Source organism: Odontesthes bonariensis, chromosome 15 (genome assembly GCF_027942865.1).
Source record: "Odontesthes bonariensis isolate fOdoBon6 chromosome 15, fOdoBon6.hap1, whole genome shotgun sequence".
NCBI lineage: Eukaryota > Metazoa > Chordata > Actinopteri > Atheriniformes > Atherinopsidae > Odontesthes > Odontesthes bonariensis.
In genome coordinates, this window is record NC_134520.1 from 17,353,509 (window position 1) to 17,368,827 (window position 15,319).

At 45.9% G+C, this 15,319-nt stretch overlaps 2 protein-coding genes across 7 annotated transcripts in view; one reads left to right on the forward strand and one right to left on the reverse strand.

Annotated features, from left to right (window-relative positions):
- Positions 1-3,393, forward strand: part of tle2a (TLE family member 2, transcriptional corepressor a) — a 38,403-nt gene extending 35,010 nt beyond the window's left edge. For all 3 annotated transcript variants that reach the window (XM_075485261.1, XM_075485262.1, XM_075485263.1), the window contains exons 17-20: positions 1-119; positions 241-391; positions 544-620; positions 723-3,393. The exon at positions 1-119 is cut by the window's left edge and continues 29 nt beyond it. In XM_075485261.1, coding sequence (XP_075341376.1) covers positions 1-119; positions 241-391; positions 544-620; positions 723-830 — 455 coding nt within the window. In that variant the 3' untranslated portion in view covers positions 831-3,393. The remainder of the gene's footprint in view (positions 120-240; positions 392-543; positions 621-722) is intronic.
- A 1,018-nt stretch (positions 3,394-4,411) lies between these two features.
- The window catches only part of tle2b (TLE family member 2, transcriptional corepressor b), a 73,724-nt gene continuing 62,816 nt past the window's right edge, over positions 4,412-15,319 (reverse strand). For all 4 annotated transcript variants that reach the window (XM_075485266.1, XM_075485265.1, XM_075485264.1 and 1 more), the window contains 7 exons: positions 14,836-14,912; positions 13,213-13,462; positions 12,705-12,952; positions 12,017-12,164; positions 9,801-9,951; positions 9,637-9,713; positions 4,412-7,712 (listed from right to left, as the gene is read on the reverse strand). In XM_075485266.1, the coding sequence (XP_075341381.1) occupies positions 7,605-7,712; positions 9,637-9,713; positions 9,801-9,951; positions 12,017-12,164; positions 12,705-12,952; positions 13,213-13,462; positions 14,836-14,912 (1,059 nt within the window). In that variant the 3' untranslated portion in view covers positions 4,412-7,604. The remainder of the gene's footprint in view (positions 7,713-9,636; positions 9,714-9,800; positions 9,952-12,016; positions 12,165-12,704; positions 12,953-13,212; positions 13,463-14,835; positions 14,913-15,319) is intronic.

The following is a 15,319-nucleotide window of genomic DNA, read 5'->3' on the forward strand; positions in this document are numbered from 1 at the left end:
GCTGCATCGACATCTCCAACGACGGCACCAAGCTCTGGACAGGAGGCCTGGACAACACGGTCCGCTGCTGGGACCTCCGAGAGGGACGCCAGCTGCAGCAGCATGACTTCACCTCGCAGGTACTCCCAAAGTCACAGAGTCCACATGAAATGAGTGTCAACCTGCTGAAGAGCTGCTGGTGATCGCGCTCCACCTCTCATCTCTCACCTTTTGCCCCCTCCTTCCTCTCGCCTCCTGCAGATCTTCTCTCTGGGCTACTGTCCGACGGGCGAGTGGCTGGCTGTGGGGATGGAGAGCAGCAACGTGGAGGTTCTGCACGTCTCCAAGCCCGACAAGTACCAGCTGCACCTTCACGAGAGCTGCGTCCTCTCCCTAAAGTTCGCCTACTGCGGTACAAACACACGCCCAATAGCTTGATTATATTTGGTGACTCTCCCATCATCATTCAGAAACGTCCTCTTTACGTGGCACTTTTTCACAAAAGTCTCCATATCTCCCCTGAGGCTTTACTTGGTGACACCTGTGTGTGTTTTTGTCCTGTAGGTAAATGGTTTGTGAGCACAGGAAAAGATAACCTTCTGAATGCATGGAGGACACCGTACGGATCCAGCATATTCCAGGTAGAGCATCAAGCCCTCGGTTTTATGTGGAGTATGACTTGAATGACAGCAGCGCGACTGTTTTGAGATGTAAAATGACTTCCTCTCTGTGTCTGTGCTCAGTCCAAGGAGTCTTCGTCGGTTCTCAGCTGTGACATCTCTCCCGACGACCAGTTCATCGTGACCGGTTCCGGGGACAAGAAGGCCACAGTATACGAAGTCATCTACTGAACCCTGATTGGCTTGACACAGTAAACTAGGAATCAGGGGGGCGGAGCCAAGGCTCCCTCCTGCACCAATGACTGTACAGAGCGTCGGTGGCATGGAAAACGAGAGACACTCAACTTGTACTTTGTTGTTTTGTTCAAGTTTGTGAGAAATAAGAGAGAGAAACAAGGAGGCACAAAGTCACATCTCTGGAAAAAAAAAAAAAAACTTTGATTTTAATGCTCTGAGAAGGCTGGTTAGTTTATAGCTGCGCAGTTGTGGGATTCGTCCAAAGAACTTTTGTTTTTGTTTCTATTTTTTTTCTCTCTCCTTTTTAAAAAAAAAAAAAAACTAAACAAAACAAAATCAAACCTCTGTAGTGAACAAGAAATTAGAAAAAAGAACAAAACGTATTTTTTTAGCTTTCCACTTTGTTTTTTTGCCAACAGTTGGACTGTTTTCAGTGAAAAGCCACAGAGGGTTTAAGGAAAAAACAGTGTATGAAGTCCAAGTCTGTTTCAGCTCGGCCTGGTTTGGCCTGGCCTGGCCTGGCCTGGTCCAGCTCGGTCCACAGCACAAGCCTGCTCCTCCGGCCTGCAGCTGCTGGGATGGTCACCTGGGAGGTTCCGGCTTCTTTTATTTTTTTCCCTCTCGTTCAGTTTCAGCAGCAACATGATTGTATCATTTCTCGTGCGTATGTAACAGAGCAGGACGCGGTTGCCTCTGAGGCGTCCTGAGACTCCGATTGTCTTTGTTCTTTCCCCTTTTTTTTCTGTCTTTTTAAAAGAATGAAGATTAGCCTTTTTTTTTTGAAGATGTTTTTAGGGGAAATCAACCTCAGACAGAAGACGAAAAACGAACAAAAAGAAAAAAACTAAAGTCGGCTCAAACAACAAGTACTCTCCTCTGCTACATCCTCTTCATCTTTACGACTCAACATTACATGTGATTTTCTATTGTCTTTGCTAGGGCACATATACACTGACTGACCGGTATTTTCATAACTTCCATCATGATCCTTGAACCTTGCTATATATGAACATGTAAATAAAGTTCTCTAAAGGCAAACGAGGATGTTATCTGTGGCTTTGATTTGCTTTGAGATCACAGAGACGAGCGCGTCTCTGCGAGGTCAACAGTTGTGCTCTTATTTATTTATCTTTCCAGGGACCAGAGTAACTGCGTGACAGCAGAAATGAGGTGGAGCTGATGCCCAAGTGCTGCACACTGCTTCTTATCGCCCCCCCCCCCCTGCCCGCCCGCCCCACCAAGTCGGGTTCTTGGCAGGTTTGACTCAGAGGTTTCAAACTGAAAAAGGAAGCAGATGTTGCACATTTGGAAAAGCGTGTTCTCACAGCATGGTGTCAGAAAGCGTCTTAGAAATATTTAGATGAAAAATGACGGCTGTGGAAGGTGAGTACGCTCGCTGCCTCTGCTTTCCTGTGATGACTACTTTTCTCTCTTTCTCTCTGTTGTGAACGTCTACTTCGTCAGACGTGCGAGACGGTGTCTTGGGATTCAAACCCGCAGCATGAGCGAGCGATGACTCACAGCTCGGTTGTGACTGCTGCTCTGTGAGTAATGCTGCATTACAGTTGAGTTTTTGTGGCGTGACGAAGGTGATCTGCAGTTCAGCAGGCCGTTGAATGGAATTACTATAGCAATAATGCCCAAGAGGGAGTTCTTCAGTGATTATGGAGAATGATCTGCCGAGACAAAGCTTTAAGTGTGCGAGAGGAGAACCAGCGGAGACGCACAAGTGAAGCATTTATCTTCTGCCTGGAGTAGATTGTTGGCATACTGGACGCTAATGTGTTTCACTTCTTTTGGAGCAAAGCTGAAATGTAGTTTGAGCTTGCGTTTTGGACATTAAAAAAAAAAAAAAAAATGCAACTTGCTGCTTTAATACTCGCAGTCGCAGCACTGATCTGCCTCGAGGCCACAATGGCTTCTGTGTAGTTTGGTGAAGTGCGACCCGATAAAGACGCAGATCGCTCACCTGACCTCCGATTTTAGCTACACCGCTCGGCTGAAACTTTCTGCAGGATTAATGAATTTTTAGTACCTCATTAAAGCAGAGTAGACCTAATCCGTCAGTGTTATAGCAGGGTCGTCTCTGTGGCACACGGCACCAATTCTGATGGAGCAGTTCTCGGGATATGCCATGAATCAGTCTTGGCTGCCAATTAAAAGGTAAAGCCTTTGAAGATGTGTGTGGCACGTGTGTGTGTGTGCGTGCGTGCCCAAAGTATTGGTTTCTTTCTTTTTTTTTAAATCTACAAAAATGGAAATGTGTGTAAATCAGCTGCACTATCTGCTTTATTTGATGTTTGTGTGAATTATTCACAGAGACCTCCAACACTGGTCACACTCCAGGAATCAAACTTGATAACCCAGAGTATAATTTTTGTTTTTTTTTTCTTCCTTCAAACTGTTTTGTCAGTGTTATGCTCTTGCAAATGAAACTGCATCGATTATTGCTTTGTTGTTACTGTGACGGGGTGGAGAACGTCTTCACTGTGTGCCATTGAAACTTGACTAAACTGGTTGTCACTGTGTTGCGAATAAAGATTTCCTCTTTTGGTTACATCTTTGGTCTTTTCTTTGGGTATCCTAATTCAAGGGGAAAGACTGAGGAGCTGCAGCCACTCTGGCAGCATGCAAGGCTTTACCTAATACTGTTATCAGTTCTGGATGAAAAGGGGTTTGTGTTGTAAGCTTCCATTGATTGAGCAAGTCTTTTTTTTTTTTATGACTTTCATTTCATAAGCAGCTTTCAAGAATGAGGCAGGGAGCCTCGGCAGCAACCGGCAGACAAGCACAGGAACTTTACCCAGAAAGGAATGTTGGAGGAATCAAGTGAGTTTCCACTGCAGGGACCAGGGTGCAAATGGAAGTTCTGGGGAAATGTTACTATTCAGAAACTCTTGAGTGATGGGACACTCAGTGGCAACCTGCATCTCATTTTGACTGGTCAAGCACTCGCCGGATTATATTTCAGTCGCATGGAGTTACAGAAGAAATCATGTGACGGATGAACTGGTCTAACTGGACGTTTTTGCTGATGGAACTGGAAACGCAGGCTTTTTCATTTTTCTTTTACCCCACATGTCAGCAGACTTGAACCTTTGTTGGGCCTTGGATGACGGTGGAAATGCACACAGAAAAGAGTCTGCAGGATCCTTTCAGTTCCCTGGGAAAGGAGAAAAGAAAAAGGACTAAAAACAATCAGCGCGACACATCCGATTATCTGTTTTGCAGAACAACCTGCAACGTTCTCAGTGGAATCTGTTTTGTAAAGGGTGGACGCCAAAAAACACTTGCAGGTGATTGGACGAACAGGGAATCTGTCTATCACCAGTGGAGACAGCTGGTGAATAACAGTGTCCACCAGCATAGGATACTGATTTGGGGGGAAAAAAAAGATGTACTGCGACACAAGGTAGAAAAGTTCCAGCCACTTTAAAACGTTGCCAGCTACTAGCTGGCAAACAGATAAACAGGTAGATGCCTCAGCTAGGAAGAGACCAAACATGGAGTTTAAAATATTGGATTAGCATCCACGTGTAAAGATGCCTGTTGACGACAGACTCAGCAGACACATGAAAGGATGAACACAAATTTGGTTTATTTTCCACACACAGTATTTCTTGTACAGCACAAGGGAAACTCGTCAGGAGGGAAGACACAGTGCATTTAAAAAAAAAAGAAAAAAAAAAAAAGTTCCTTGGCTTTTCAAAAGAGAAACTTAACATGAATTTTTAAAACAAACAAACAAAAAAATAAACCTTATTTTTGTTGGTTTTTTTTTCTTCTTCACACTGTTGGAACAGACACCACAGGCAGAGGAGAGAGATGTTACACAGTAGAAGAAATGTCCCAAATACGCACGCTACACCACCGAATGCATAGCCAATTATACAGCATCATCTTTGAGTAGCGCACAAGCTTGAGTACGAGAGTGACGTTTTGGGCTGCCTGTGACTGTCGGAAAAGAAAAACGAGGCAGGCAAGGCATGAAACTGTACATATCGCGAGACTCCTCCAGAAGCCCCTTGTAATCCTCGCATTTGTAATTGGCGCCGCAGCAATGAACGGACTAACCTCGCTAAAAAAAAAAAAGTAAAAATCGTACACTTGAACTAAACTGCACACTGCAACATGGAATGAATTCCTCTGTAGGGCAGCGGTTAGACTGCTCACCTTCCCCGCTGGATAAAAGAGATTTTCTTCGTGTCGGCGGGGCAAAGCATGCAGTTAAAGTGGAGCCTCTTCGATGGTTAAATCTATTGCGCCAAGTTGCAGCCAACGCCTCGACGGAAATGAGAGTTAATACCACATCATAAAGACTTAAAACAGGGCAAGGTACACTTACGACCACTTTGTAAAAAGGGGTTATGAAATATAAACAACAAACAGTGGACAAGAGGGGCTCTTCTCCTGTGTGGAGGGTCTTATTTTTGTCTATACACTGAAATGCTGATGCTGTGCGCCCTCTGCCTGACAGCATGACCAAGGATAAAAAGGTTCACTCATTAAATAAGAAAAGAAAGATTTAAAAAAATACTTTCCCCTGCCTGTGTTCCCTTGATTTTCTGTCTAAGATTCCCTCTCTGAACCCCCCCAAATGTAGCCACGGGCGACCCCCAACACACAAACATATCGTTACATGACACGAGCAACCACTAGTCATAGAAAATACTGAAATGAACGTGTCACAAAAAAAAAGAGGAAATCTTGAATTGTGCGCCCGTTCGGTCTAAACATTGGTGACACGTGCTCTACAGAAGCAGAGGCTCTGACGTATAGTTTGCCTGCAAGGTTTGGGATATCATACAAAGAGGACCCGGAAGCAAGAGACGGGTTCAAAGAATTAAGTTTGACATGTTTTTTGTGTTTTTTTTCTTATTCACTCGGTTGTCAATAGTTTGGCGGAGGAGATCGATAACCCTCAGCCTGCATGGTAGCCTAATGGGGGTTGGCTCGTTGCACGTAGTGTGGACGCACATGCTAACAGCGAACCCTCATGTCTCTGTCCAAAAGCACCTTCTCCAGAGACCACCGACTGCTCGCTCACATCTCAGCTGTGTGAAGGCAAGTGTAGAGGTTTAGGTGCCGACCTATTTCTCTATCAGGCCCAGTCACTTCCCAGCAATCTCATGTGTTGCTGGGCAACTGCCTCAGATCAAGAATAACTACACACTTTGCTCCCCCCCATCCCATACTCATCTCTGTGGATCAAACAAACAAGATGCAGCGTATTAATTAGTGATCTTAGATGGGGCCTTGTTAGACCCTCTGTGCTACACTCGGATAACAGAAGGCCAGTTGTTCCTTCTCGTTTTCAAACCGTGGGCTGGGCTAACTTCACGTTTGGCTTACAGACACGAGACCGGTGTGGATTCGATTCAAATCTCGGCAAAAGAAAGTGATAAAAGTCTGCTTTGAAATAATGTTAAAGTTTTAGCATCTCAGTTAATATATATATAAAAAAAAAAAAATCAATAGCTTATCAAACAAGAGTTGGGAGCTGCGTGAGGCGGCCAGAAATGGAGATAAGGACTCTGATAAACATGTAATCCCGTCTAAATGAAAGCAGCAACTAGTTGCGTAATATTTGAAAGGAATCGGATTAGTCGCTGCTTAGTTAGCTGCTGATGACAGAGTAATGGCGTGGTGTTAATTTGTCCCCTTGTCTGCCTTACAGTGAGGTTGGCGTGCTGCTACTTCATCAGGCTGACAGCGCCTTTTAATGAGAGTGAGAGCAGCGCCTGGTGTCAGGAGAACAATCCAGAGGAATTAGAAGGAACAGCTCGGCGGATGTTCTCTGTTTGTGTCTCTGGGCCCTGGGAGAATCCCATCGACTCTGCTGCTCATTAGACGCTGCCTTTGTCAGACCAAAATAAAATAGATATTAAGCAGTGAGACGAAGAGCGCTGCGGTGAATGTTTAATTGGGTGCTGGGTGAGTTGTGTGTTTTTCTGCCTTCATACATTCACCTCGAGGTGGTGTTATCAGAGTGTGTGTGTGTGTGTGTGTGTGTTCTCTCGCCGGGTGACGCGCAGCTTATGTATTTGTGTGTCTGAGCAGGTTTGGTGTCAGTGTTTGTGAAAATCTGAAGCGGCCCCCTTCCATCTCGGAGCGTCATCGTTCCCCAGCTCGCGACACCTCTCGCTGGGGAGACGGAGCTGTGGCGTCAGCCTCATTAAGGCCTCCACTGTCTGGCTAATGAATCGATTGTGTGGTATCAGTGCTCCTGGCTGGCACTCCCACAGTGCCGCTCCTCGCCTCCTCTGGGGGCCTCCCTTCCACTGAGCTCTTAATCAGGAAACAGCCCTAATTACCCTGCCTCCCTCCTCCCCCCCTTCATTTCTCTTCCTTCCGCACTCTCGCTTTCCCTACTCGTCTTTCGCCTCTTTCTCCACACAACTGTATCTTTACACTCCACCGCCCTCTTCCTTTGTCCTTCTTATCTTGCTGTTTCACATTCTGCCTCTCTCTCTGCTATCATGCCTCATTCCTTGCTCTAAAAGTAGGAGGATGAGGGGGGGGAGGGTGGGGGGGGCATTTGGGAGCTTCCACAGTAGCTTATATCACAGCAAAACAGGAGGCAGGGGGCAAGTTTTAGGGCAGAGGGTCAGGGGGACTCAAAAGAACTGAGACGGTCGCTGTTGCCGATGTAAGATCAGGAACAGTTGATGGGACAACTAGTTGCCCGTCACCCATAACCTCCACAAAGAGAGAGAAAAAAAAAAAAAAGAAATCTCCACAGTGTCTCTTCCCATTTCCTCCTGGCTCTCAGTACACCACCTCGTACACCGTGGCCTTCTTGTCCCCGGAGCCCGTCACTATGTACTTGTCGTCCGGGGAGACGTCGCAGCTCAGCACAGACGAAGACTCCTTGGACTGCGAGCGGGCGAGACGGGCGGTGACAGATGGAGAGAAACAAACACAGAGAGAGAGATGTCAGAAAAGATATGACTCATCATTTAATACTCAATCACACAAGACATATTTGCATCTCCAAACAGTCGGCAATTATTTCCGAACAGACAACTGCACAGCTCCGGGATGCTGACTCACTCGTCTGCTTCAGTGTGACACGTGCAGCTCCTCTCTGCTCCCCCAGCGACACGCCGCCTCATTAAGAGCAGATTCAAGCAGAGCAAGTCTGATGGCTGCATGAACTGGCTAAACGTCTGATCCTGCCTTTTCAGCCCCCCCCCCCCCCTCTGTGTATAAAAGCCCGACCTGGGCAACTGGCTTTAGATGATCTAAAGCTCCTTCTACTACACCTCCTCCTCCCCCTCATCTTTCCCCCACACTGCTCCATCATCATTTATCTTTCCAGCTCTCACCCCTGACTCTCCCCCTCCCTTCACTCAGCGCCCTCTCTCTCATGTCGACTCCTCCCGCTCCCTTTCTAAACTCCTCCTTTCCTCTCCTCCTCTCGCCTCTTTGCTACAGGCGCAGCAGATCTGTCAGCTCGCTGAGGTGAGAGGCCATTTCACACAGGAATCTGCAAACTAAACCAACACTGCAGGAAGGAAGAAGAGGGGTGTCCACCGGGGAGGGGGCGCAATGACAGGTTAAAGGATGAGTTTGAAAGAGAAAAGGGAAACACAGAACCTTGAGAGAAAGGCGCACTAGCTCTTCAGTTAGACGGGTTTTCACACATTAAAAGATGAAAATAGCCGACGATCCAGGGCAAGTATCATAAAAAACACTTTACTGGTAAGGTTGCCAAGAACCACCCAGCCATTAGCAAATCAGCACAACGGCAACCAAGAAAAAAAGAAAAACACACAACCAAGTACCTGACATCTTAGAGGGAAACTGACAAAATGTCAGCAAAACAACTCTCCTCGGGGCCATAATAAGATGTCGGAAAACTCAAGAGCGCAATCTATTGTACATTTGTTTGTACAAAGGATTTGTGTTGATAAGACTGCGTTCTGTATGGCATTTGTTGTGTTGTAATTTTCCCCTTTGTGAAAACGTTTGATTAAAATGGGAAAGACTGTGCCAAACAGCAGAAATGAGCAGCGGACAAAAAAAAAATAAAAAATTACAAGGAGGGCTAAGCAAGGAGAGGACGGCAATAAACAAAACGACAAGGTCAGTGAAGAAAGGCAGTGGCCAGGTTCAGAGAGATTGGGAGAAAAAGATAATAATGAGAAAGCATGGAGGGAGAAAGGCCACCAGTAAAAGGAGATATAAGGAAAGGAAAGAGAAAAAGGGAACGAGAGGAGAGTGGGGCTTTAAAGAGAAGCAAGGAGACTGAAACAGGAAAGGACAGTGATAAACCAGGAAGGAGGAGGAGGAGGAGGAGAGAGCTGCTCTGTGTAACACTGTGACAGGAGGGAGCTGCTTGGCAGGAGCAACATTTGGCATTTGGATAACAAAGAAAGATAGCCAGCATTCTCCTTTCAGTCCGCAGGGAGAAGCAGGAGGCGCCAACCCCGCTGCCCACTGTAGCTTACACAAACATGACAGCCACACCGCTCAGCGCGCACACGCACACACACAAAACGCTCAGTTTACATGTACCCTCATCTCCCTTCTCCAGTTTCATTCACACCCACAGGTACTGTCTCAGCAGAAAAAGCAACGCATCCCTGAATATACGCGATTCAACATTTCCTCAAATTGAGCAACTGCAAGGTGGAATTGTGAAGGCAGGGTGGTTTCCCGCGTGCCCGGCAGCCCGCACACTCTGATAAACGCGTTTTTAAGGAAAGAAAACTAAGACCTAAGTTTAAAGCATGGCTCAGTATTTACACAGCGTTCATGTTTATGTGCACGAACCGTACCGAGCATCAACCCTCACCTGGAAAATACTCGCTCCATATGGTGTCCTCCATGCATTCAACAGATTGTCTTTTCCTGTGCTCACGAACCACTTTCCTGGAAGAAGAAAAAACACAAATATCAGCATATGTCAGAGGAAGCTTGGGGTGGACCGATGAGAGGTCTGTGCTCGTGTGAGCGTACCGCAGTAGGCGAACTTGAGGGAGAGGACGCAGCTCTCGTGAAGGTGCAGCTGGTACTTGTCGGGCTTGGAGACGTGCAGAACCTCCACGTTGCTGCTCTCCATCCCCACAGCCAGCCACTCGCCCGTCGGACAGTAGCCCAGAGAGAAGATCTGCAGGAGGAGGAGAGAGGGGATGGATTAAAGAAAGGTGAATGAAGGCAGGATGACAGATAAAACACAGAAGGGGCCAAACCGCCATGGTTTAACAAATGAAAACAGAGGTGGAATGAAAGAAGAGGTGTGGGAACAGGGGATGAGGGAGGAAGAAAGATAAGGTGGATGGAGGAATGAGACAGTGGGAGGGGGAGGATGAGGGATTGTAGCACAACAGCGAGATAATATGAAGGTGTTGAGTGAAAGCAGAAACAAGGAAAGTTAACGGGAGAAAAATGGCAACGTGGAATGATGGAAACAAGATAAACGGAGAGACATTGGGGAAGAGAGAGAGAGAGGGAGAATTCCAAAAGAATGAGAGAAGATGGCAGATGTCGAGAGACGGAAAACGACAGAGAAAGTCATTACATGGTGGATCGAAACTCATTTGACAAGAGTGGCCAACTCTATCGTCCTGTTGTGACAGTGAAGAGTGAAGAAGAAACAGACGTGTGTGTGTGTGTGTGTGTGTGTGTGTGTGTGTGTGTGTGTGTGTGTGTTTGTGTGTGTGTGTAAGCCTGCGAGGTGGAATCACGCCGGTGTTTGTGGAGGCTCTAATCTCTGCAAGGAGCAGCCTTTTTATGTGCTTTTACTGTTTGTGGAATGCATTATTAGTGCATTAGTTCTGTTGTACATTTATGTAAATACGATACATACGTTGCACATCCATATTCTCTGCAGGACCAAACCACTATTTCTATTCTCTTTATCCGTTAAAATGTGGTTTGATTTTTCTGCTAAAGTGTCATTAAATGCAAAAGAAAAAGCACTGAGGGATGCAAAGGTTTAACCAGACAACACATTTTCTGTTGGCTGTGATTATCTCAGCGAGTAAATGTTGATCTGGTTACCAGACACATTTTGCGATTCATTTAATTCACCGAGAGGCGACTTTTTATTTCAATTTTTCACAATTTTAAACTATAAAAGAAAAAGGACACAAAGTGGCAACGTTCCCATTTGATAAGTATCACAGCTTACGAGACTTTTTACAGCCAGCTCAGCGTCTTTCAGTTCCTGTCTGGGGGATTTTTGCTCGTTCCTTCTGCCAAACGATTCTAGTTCACAGAGATTCTTGGGCCATCATGGATGCACTGCCCATCTGAGCTCTATCGTCAGATTTTCAATGATGTCTAGATCAGAGTACAATGGAACCTTCGGCTTGCACCTTCCAAGTTATTCCACTGAGGACTTTTAGATGTGTTTATTACATCCTGTTAGATGTAACCTCTTTTCATCCTCAGCTTTTCTACTGACTCTATTCTTCTCTTTACTAGACAGACACTCCACTGTGCTACTGGCTGCAACACAGGCAACACAGCAATGGTCAATCCACCCCTTTGCTTCATTGTTGGAGAGGTGTACTTTCCATTTTAAAATATACACATTTTGTTTCTACAAACATACTTTTGCTTTGACACATCTAGAGGCTACATTTGAAAACCTTTGATGGTGAATTTTGTGGCGAGGATACAGGAAACGTCTGGCCAGCCCTCGCGGCTTTTCTACGCTCTGAGGTGTGGCCTTACAGTACAACAATGCACCACCAATCTTCAGTCTGACCAATTCAACTGAATGTCTTTTTGAGCAACCTGAGGGTTTTGATTTGTCACATTTGAGCAATCCTACCAGCAGTTGTTTGTTGTCCTAAGAAGTTATTCTACTTTCAGAGTTCTAGACAGCTGTTCTGAGGAATCCATGACTGCTGAGAATCACCTGGCTTTTGCAAACGAAGACTGTGAGCAAATTATGCTCCAAACAGGGTGATTAAGGCTCGAAGCTCATGACACTCCCAAACTTTTATTCTTATCACTTCATTTCGGTACCCGAAAATGTCAAAAATGTCTGTCCTCTGTGTTTTAGTGTGTGTTCCACTTACTTAACTGTTGACAGAAACCAACATTTCTGCATTATACCGTACGTGACAATGTGCTGCGAGAGCCAGTAAGGCTGTCGGATGGCATCGTGTTGCACGAACCTGGTCGCCGCCTTCATACTGTATCCATTTTTGCTGCATATGTACCTGCGAGGTGAAGTCATGCTGCTGCAGCTGGCGTCCCTCTCGGAGGTCCCAGCAGCGGACCGTGTTGTCCAGGCCTCCTGTCCAGAGCTTGGTGCCGTCGTTGGAGATGTCGATGCAGCTCGCCCCGTCTGTGTGGCCCTGGAACTGCCTGTCGGACAGAAGACACACAACAGCTTCTGAGAAGAAAAGCACACACACACACACATCTGCAAACACAAAAATGCTGGAGACTCATGTGTGCCTCTTTGCTTCTTTTCTGCCGGAGGTGTCAAAATGAATATATGGTAATCCTGCTCTCCCTGTGGCTCCCAGCTCCCTCACCCCACCGCATGTGATCCTTTTATTCTGTTCCCCCCTCTATAACCTAACCTCAGTGTTCCCTACCCTCTTTTCCTGAGTTGTTTTTTTCCTCCCTCCTTGCCAGAGCCTGGCCGTTGTTCTGTCTATATCCCCTATGGCAAGTTTTCTTTAAATGTTTTCAAATCAAATCAAATTTATTTATATAACACATTTCATGTACAAACAATTCAAAGTGCTTTACATAAAATAAAAGCATTGCAGCAGGGAGTGGAAGAATCATTAAAATACATAAAAGAATATAAAGAGAAACAAATAAAATAATTGAAATGAATTTAAAAGTTTTAGTGACTATCTTCTGTTTTTTCTTGTTTTTTTCTCTTTGCCTTACCTGACGAGTGTCTGATTGTGAAGGTCCCAGACGACTATGTTGCCGTCGCTGCAGCAGGAGAAGCAGACCTTGTTGTCGGGGGAGATGGCCAGAGCGTAGCAGGCGGGAGCCGACGACGTCAGCTCAGCCTTGATGCGGGGAGTCGGCGTGGCCAGATCCCAGATCGACAGCGTGCTGGCCTCCCCGCCAACAATCAAGGTTCGCCCGTCGGGGAGGATTTTGCAGGAGCGGATGTAGTTATCCCTATTCTGATTGGAAAAGAAAAAAAGTAACTGGATCAGGGAGAAAAATACATCGTAGGACTTTAGAGAGCGGACGATGACACTTGGGACATTCAGGAAATCAATGTGGACAAGAAGGATGACACGGTCAAAAAAAAAAAAGAACCACACACTGCTCAGTGAACAAGTTGAATTTGTTTGCATGAGATAACATGTGTGTTTGTCAGTGTACCCATCCCAAGCCTAATCCTCTACTGTTTATTTTTCTGTCCTCCCTCAGGTCTCACCAGGCAGTCCAGCTGGGCCATGGGGCTCTTGCTCCCCGGCTGGCTGATGTCCCACACCTTGACGCAGCCTTTGCCTCCAGTGTAGACGTGGCGCGTCGAGGTGCTGATGGTGACGGCGCACACCACCTCTCCGTGGTTCAGCGTGTGGATCTGACGGGCGTGACGCGGGATTCCCGGGCCCAGCAGGGCGTCGGGGGGGAACGGCACCGGCTGCATCTGACCATCCGCGCTCACGTGGAACGAGTAGGCGCTGAGAGGGACAGAAGACAGAAACTGATCCTTCAGAATGGAAAACAAACTGAAGGGGACTGAAGTGAAATGTGCCCATAGAGAAGACTAAATCGATCAATCAAGTGAAAACGGGGAGATACGAGCACATACACACGATTCGCCAACAACCGAGCAGATGTGAGTTTGAAAGTCGTGAAGTCTGGCTATGTTATAATAGCCTTGAAACTCTATAATATTTGCTCAAATTCGGGCAATTACTGAGCTCAGAGTAGCTGTGGGCAGGAATGCACAATGGCTGATTGTATTACAGAGTATGTGTGGCACTGCTAACGGCTGATCAATACTGTAGCGGCTGGAAGCCAGGGCTGTTTTATAATTTCAAATTAGCAGCGCAAGAATGGATCGCTGCTTGGAAACAACTGACAAAAGCAGCACAATTCTCAAGTTGGCAAAGACGAGACAAAGAGTGCAAAAGTGTCTTAGTATATTTCAACTATGGAGGCCTTTCAGGTGTTACACAGGGTTAATGTTGTGTCTAAAGACACAAAGAGCAGCCACGACTCATTTGGATTTCTGTCCAATCCAAATATCTTTTGGGATCGTCACTGAGTAAGTTTTTAAGTATTTGAGGTATGTGCAATCATCTGTATCCAACTAGTTCCTTTGCTCACCATGATGACAGGATCCCACTCAGCTTTCAGTTTTTAAATCACCACCAGCTGAACAGAAAAATTGACGGTTTAACTGCCACGTGTCAGTGATGAATATTCACTAAAGTATCCATGCGAAATGTATGCGTACATACATAATGAGAAATAAGATTGGGTGAGTGGGCGAGTGTACGCTTCACTCCACAACTTTAAGCGTTAAAAACTCAAGGCGCTGTTTTAATAAAGCACTCTGAAACCTAAGGAACGTTTGAAAGAAAAAAAACGTCTAAAACCGGAGGGTTTTCTGAACAACTGTTTACTAAAAAGCTTCATTTCTCTGCCGCTAAACCAGAAAGAGACATGAAATAAATAGCATAAAAGTGCTTAAAACTTTGGCTTTTATTGTATATCCTAACCTTTGTCTTAATACTCATCAACATTAAAAAAAAAAAAACTCTAACCCTTGAAAGTAATGACATCAGGTAAAAAGCACACATGCTGCATGAGCTTTAAAAGGCAGAAACACAAAGATGACTCAGCAGGTCTGAAAGGCATATACACACTCATATTTAATTTGGTCCTGATGGGCTAAAAAAAAAAATAGCAGGTGTTACAAGCCCTTAGTAACAGAAACAAAACCAGTCTGACTCATGATATTCTGTTAAAGGCATTTTACCCTGACATTTTGTGAATCTCTATTCAAACGGGACACGGGGGAGGGGGGGTAGGAGCTTTAACTTACGGCTTGCCACCAGAGGAGCCGGGGAGAGAGGAGGACAGCCCTGTGGCCCTCAGGTGAGACCGAGAGTCGTACCCCACCTGGTGAGGAAGGGAAAAAAGAGCAGAAAACCGTGAGCTTGACAGGGATGTAGAAAAGTGTAGCAGCTGACAGGTTACTGTGAAAGGCAGCTTGAACACCTTCATGTTTACAGCCACGACTTAGCAGATGTAAACGGCGAATGAGAAGACAACACGCAGCATGTCGGAGAAAAGGGTAAAAGCAGTTTCTCTGAGGCTACTAGCTGCAGAGCTCCTCTCCCCTGCAACTTTTGCCCTCTACAACAGTGAATCAGAGAACGGAAACAGGACATCTCAGAGTATACGATGAATGCTCTGCTCTGATTCCGACAACGCAGAGCCGATTCAGAATGCATTTCAACAGTGACATCACTGTCAGACTGGGTTGGATCAGAGCTATAAATCAAACCTTGACAGAGAAAAATAAT